Raw genomic sequence first — 3776 nt, 5'->3', positions numbered from 1 at the left:
CGAGTGTATAGTGGTGGAAGAAAGGTAGACAGAGGCATGAGGTTTAGAACTTCTTGACTGTTTTGAGGAGATGGAGAGGCGGAAGATGAGTGTGGTGGAGAAGGGCGAGGTGGTGGAGAGGGAGAACGCTCTCTGGATTGGTATGAGGACGATGAAGAGGGTGGTGTACAGAGAGAGGCATTTTTTCGTGCAGACTGTTTGGTTCGAGCCATTTTTGTTTTTCTGGGAGGAAGATGATGAAGAAGATGAACAGTGAATGTGATATAGGTAAAGAGAGATGATTCCAGCTTTTGGGGAAAAGAAGGTGGGAAGAGGAGCAGTTTTCTGACTTGAGTGGATGGAGAGAAAAAGGTGGAGTAATGATGAGTTTGTACCTAGGAAAATGGGAAAAGCATTTTGGGGGATTGGAGAGTGTATGTGTCAGCATTCTAACACCAGACACAAGGGCACGTGTAATAAATGCCAAGATTTGCCTTTTTTACTTTTGAGAGGGAAAAGCAGACTGTTGCTTTTTCCAGAACGGAGAATGATGAATCGCGAAACGGAGACTGATAAACGATCTCCGTTTTCTGCAGAAGCAGATTTCAACCAGAATTTTCTGGATTTTTCATGATTCTCAGTTTTTCCTTGATTGAATTAAAACTATCCTCCACAAGAGGCTTAGTGAAAATGTCAGCAAGTTGATTTTGAGTATCAACGAAGATTAATTCAACGTCTTTCTTATTGACATGATCACGAATGAAATGATGTTTTATTTCAATATGCTTTGATCTAGAATGCTGAATAGGATTTTTAGACAGATTTATAGCACTTGTATTATCACAATAAATTGGAATATTGGAATAGCTTACAGAGTAATCTTGAAGTTGGTTCTTGATCCACAAAACTTGTGAACAGCAGTTTGCAGCTGACACATATTCAGCCTCAGTTGTGGATAGTGCTATGGTGTTCTGTTTTCTGCATGACCAACTGATTAATGCTTCACCTAGGAACTGACATGCTCCACTTGTGCTTTTTCTTTCAACTTTGTCTCCAGCATAATCAGCATCACAGTATGCTATAATATCAAAATGGGAACCTTTTCTATACCAAAGACCAAGATTAGTTGTTCCAACGAGATATCTAAATATGCGTTTAACAGCAGTTAAGTGGGATTCTTTTGGCGCTGATTGAAATCGAGCACATAATCCTACTGCAAACACAATATCTGGTCTGCTAGCAGTTAGATATAGCAGAGAACCGATCATTCCACGATATTCTTTTTCAGAAACAGATTTGCAATTTTCATCTTTTTGTAAGGAAGTGGATGGATGCATGGGAGTTGTCATAATTTTTGACTCATTCATTTTATATTTTATCAACAGATCTTTCATATATTTTTCTTGACAAACAAAAATGCCTTTTTCGTATTGTTTGATTTGTAAACCAAGAAAATATCTTAATTCCCCCATCATGCTCATTTCAAATTCACTTTGCATAAGTTTTGAGAAATCTTCACATAGTTTTTCATTTGTTGATCCAAAAATGATATCATCCACATATACTTGAACAATGAGTAATTCATTTCCTTCAGTTTTCTTGAATAAAGTAGTATCGATTTTTCCTCTTTGAAAATTGTTCTCGATCAGAAATGAACTCAGTCTTTCATACCATGCCCTTGGTGCTTGTTTTAAGCCATAAAGAGCTTTGGTAAGTTTGAAAACATGATTTGGTTTTGCTTGGTTTTCAAAACCTGGGGGCTGTTTTACATACACTTGTTCATTTAAAAAACCATTTAAGAAAGCACTTTTCACATCCATTTGAAACAGTTTGATGAGTTTATGAGATGCATATGCAAGAAGTATTCGAATAGCTTCTAACCTTGCAACTGGAGCAAAAGTTTCATCATAGTCTATACCTTCTTGTTGATTGTAGCCTTGAGCTACTAATCTTGCTTTGTTTCTCACGACCTTACCTTCTTCATCAAGCTTGTTTCTGAATACCCATCGAGTGCCAATAACAGTTTGATCTAAAGGATCTGGTACTAGAGTCCAAACTTCATTTTTCTCAAACTGTAGAAGTTCTTCCTTCATGGCGTTAATCCAAGATTGATCAGTAATAGCATCTTTGATTGACTTTGGTTCAATCTGAGATATCATTGCCATGCTGTCGTCATCATTTTTGAATGATCTTCTGGTTCGGATTCCATCAGCTGTGTCTCCAATGATCTGAGTTTGAGGATGATCTCCAATGGTTTTCCAGCTTTTTGGTGGAGAATGAAACGGAGATTGTTTATCAATCTCTGTTTTCTGCAGACTTGTTTCCTGCTGTGTTTCATTTTGAGTTTCTTCTTCCTCATCCTTTTTACTTATATCTAGATCATCAAACTCATCAAACAATATATGCATACTAATTTCAACAACATTAGTTCTTAAATTGAACACTCTATAACCTTTAGATTCGGTTGAGTATCCAAGAAAGATCGCTTTATCGGATTTTGCATCAAATTTTCCAATAGGATCTTTGTTGTTTAGTATGTAACAGTAACAACCAAAAATATGAAAGTAAGAAATGTTTGGTTTTCTGTTTTTCCAGATTTCGTACGGAGTTTTGTTGATGATTTTTCTGATAGATACACGATTCAAGATATAGCAAGAAGTGTTTATGGCTTCTGCCCAAAAATAACTTTCAACATTTGATTCTTCTAAAATAGTTCTTGCCATTTCTTGTAGTGTTCTATTCTTTCTTTCAACAACTCCATTTTGTTGTGGAGTTCTTGCACATGAAAGATTGTGAGATATACCAAGTTCATCAAAAAAGCTTTTGAATGAGGCATTTATGAATTCTCCTCCATGATCACTCCTTACAGAGATGATGCTGGAGTCCTTTTCATTCTGCACCTTTTTACAAAATGTTTTAAATGATTCAAATGCATCATCTTTTTGTTTTAAAAACAGAACCCATGTAAATCTTGAGAAATCATCAACAATAACAAAACCATATTTCATTCCTCCTAGACTTGTTGTTTTGACAGGCCCGAATAAATCTATGTGAAGTAGTTCAAGAGTTCTTTTTGTTGTTACAAAATCTTTTGTATGAAAGCTGCTCTTGACTTGCTTACCTTTTGCACAAGCTTCACAGATTTTGTCTTTCTCAAAATTAAGTTTTGGTAAACCTCTAACAAGATCAAGTTTGGAGATTTTTGAAATAGTTTTCATGCTGATATGTCCAGCCCTTTTATGCCAGATCCATTTATCTTTATTGATTGATATAAAGCATGATTCATCAGGTAATTCATCCAAATATATCACATATAAATTTTTCTTTCGCTTACCAGAGAACATAATTTTTCCAGTTCTGGCCAACTTGATTTCACATACCTTTGGCTTGAAAGTGACTTCGCATCCATTGTCGCATAACTGACTTATGCTTAATAAATTGTGTTTCAATCCTTCCACGTATTGGACATCATTTATTTGAGCAGAGTTTGTCTTACCAATTGTTCCATTTCCCTTAATTTGAGCTTGATCATCATTTCCAAATGTGACCGAACCACCATCCTTCTTGCTGAAGGTTATGAAACAATTTCTATCTCCTGTCATGTGCCTTGAACAGCCACTGTCCAAGAACCAAGGCTTTCTCTTTGTATTTTGAAAACCAACCTGCAGGTGATATCATTCCAGTTTTAGGTACCCACTTTGTTTTGGGTCCTTGAGAGTTAGTTTTTAAGTGGTATATCATTCTCGTTTTGGAAACAGCTGTGTTGTTAGTTGTTGATTCTGAAATGGGTTTAACAA

General features: G+C 35.9%; 1 protein-coding gene across 1 annotated transcript in view; it reads right to left on the bottom strand.

Annotated features, from left to right (window-relative positions):
• LOC140920469 (uncharacterized) overlaps positions 1-3691 on the bottom strand; it is a 5931-nt gene extending 2240 nt beyond the window's left edge. The window contains exons 1-2 of the mRNA XM_073368750.1: positions 1861-3691; positions 644-1083 (exon numbers count right to left, since the gene is read on the bottom strand). Of these exons, the coding sequence (XP_073224851.1) occupies positions 644-1083; positions 1861-3581 (2161 nt within the window). The 5' untranslated portion in view covers positions 3582-3691. The remainder of the gene's footprint in view (positions 1-643; positions 1084-1860) is intronic.
• Between the last annotated feature and the right edge of the window lie 85 nt (positions 3692-3776).

Source organism: Cicer arietinum, chromosome 5 (assembly GCF_000331145.2).
Source record: "Cicer arietinum cultivar CDC Frontier isolate Library 1 chromosome 5, Cicar.CDCFrontier_v2.0, whole genome shotgun sequence".
Lineage (NCBI taxonomy): Eukaryota > Viridiplantae > Streptophyta > Magnoliopsida > Fabales > Fabaceae > Cicer > Cicer arietinum.
This window is presented reverse-complemented; position numbering and strand designations above follow the sequence as displayed.